Below are 797 nucleotides of genomic sequence, written 5' to 3'. Positions count from 1 at the left end.
GTGTGTGTGTGTGTGAGTGAGAGAGTGTGTGTTTGTTTTGTGTACCTGGGTTCGCCGTGCGTTGCGGCTGGGTGGGGCTCTCATGGCTGCGGTGAGCGACTTGCTGGGGGAGGGGCTTTAAACAGAGAAGACATTAATAAAACTGTCACTCAGTAAAAGTAAACACATTAAAACACATTTAGTCACATTCATTTTTTTGTTTTATTACTGAAATGTAGTGAATTAAATCATAATGAACCTGAAACTTATGCAAATGGGTTTTTATTAGTTTTTTTACCACTTTTTTTCTGACACAGATTATTACAAAATGAATGAATGTTTTTCAGTAGATAACCGAAGCCTCGGCTGTCGGAGCGTCTTTGAACGCACCAGTGCGTTTGATAAAACAGTGAAGGTGACTACACGTTCACAGTGACGGATTATCGATGTGAAAAGTTGGTTTAAACTAAAACAAAAAGCTCCTCTAATGGATAAAAACTCATGTAAATTAATATTTTTTTATTTTCTTTTATTCAGAAAATGGAGGGCAGTGATGTCATGGATCTGAGGTTTGTATTAAACAGGTAAAACAGCTAGAAACACCTGAGTGAAGCTCAGTCTAATGGTCAGTATTCACCTTGGGGAGGGGCCGGCCGAGGAGTTGGCGGAGGTGACTCCGCTCTCTCCTTCTCCTTCTCCATCTCCTGCTCCATTAATGGTCCCTGCTGCCGACATCACTGTTGACATCATGGCGTTGATGGAGGACAGGTCACCTCCTCCTTCAGCTCCCATGATCCCTCCTCCTCCTCCTCCTCCTC

At 42.9% G+C, this 797-nt stretch overlaps 1 protein-coding gene across 1 annotated transcript in view; it reads right to left on the bottom strand.

The window, feature by feature from the left end:
• rreb1a (ras responsive element binding protein 1a) overlaps positions 1 to 791 on the bottom strand; it is a 25,921-nt gene extending 25,130 nt beyond the window's left edge. The window contains exons 1-2 of the mRNA XM_023425617.2: positions 617 to 791; positions 46 to 115 (exon numbers count right to left, since the gene is read on the bottom strand). Of these exons, the coding sequence (XP_023281385.1) occupies positions 46 to 115; positions 617 to 771 (225 nt within the window). The 5' untranslated portion in view covers positions 772 to 791. The remainder of the gene's footprint in view (positions 1 to 45; positions 116 to 616) is intronic.
• Between the last annotated feature and the right edge of the window lie 6 nt (positions 792 to 797).

The sequence above is a fragment of the Seriola lalandi genome, unplaced genomic scaffold, assembly GCF_002814215.2.
Source record: "Seriola lalandi dorsalis isolate HSWRI2012SDOR001 ecotype SW California unplaced genomic scaffold, Sedor1 jcf7180002054792, whole genome shotgun sequence".
Lineage (NCBI taxonomy): Eukaryota > Metazoa > Chordata > Actinopteri > Carangiformes > Carangidae > Seriola > Seriola lalandi.
Note: the sequence above shows the minus strand (reverse complement) of the source record. Positions and strands in the feature narration are given on the sequence as shown.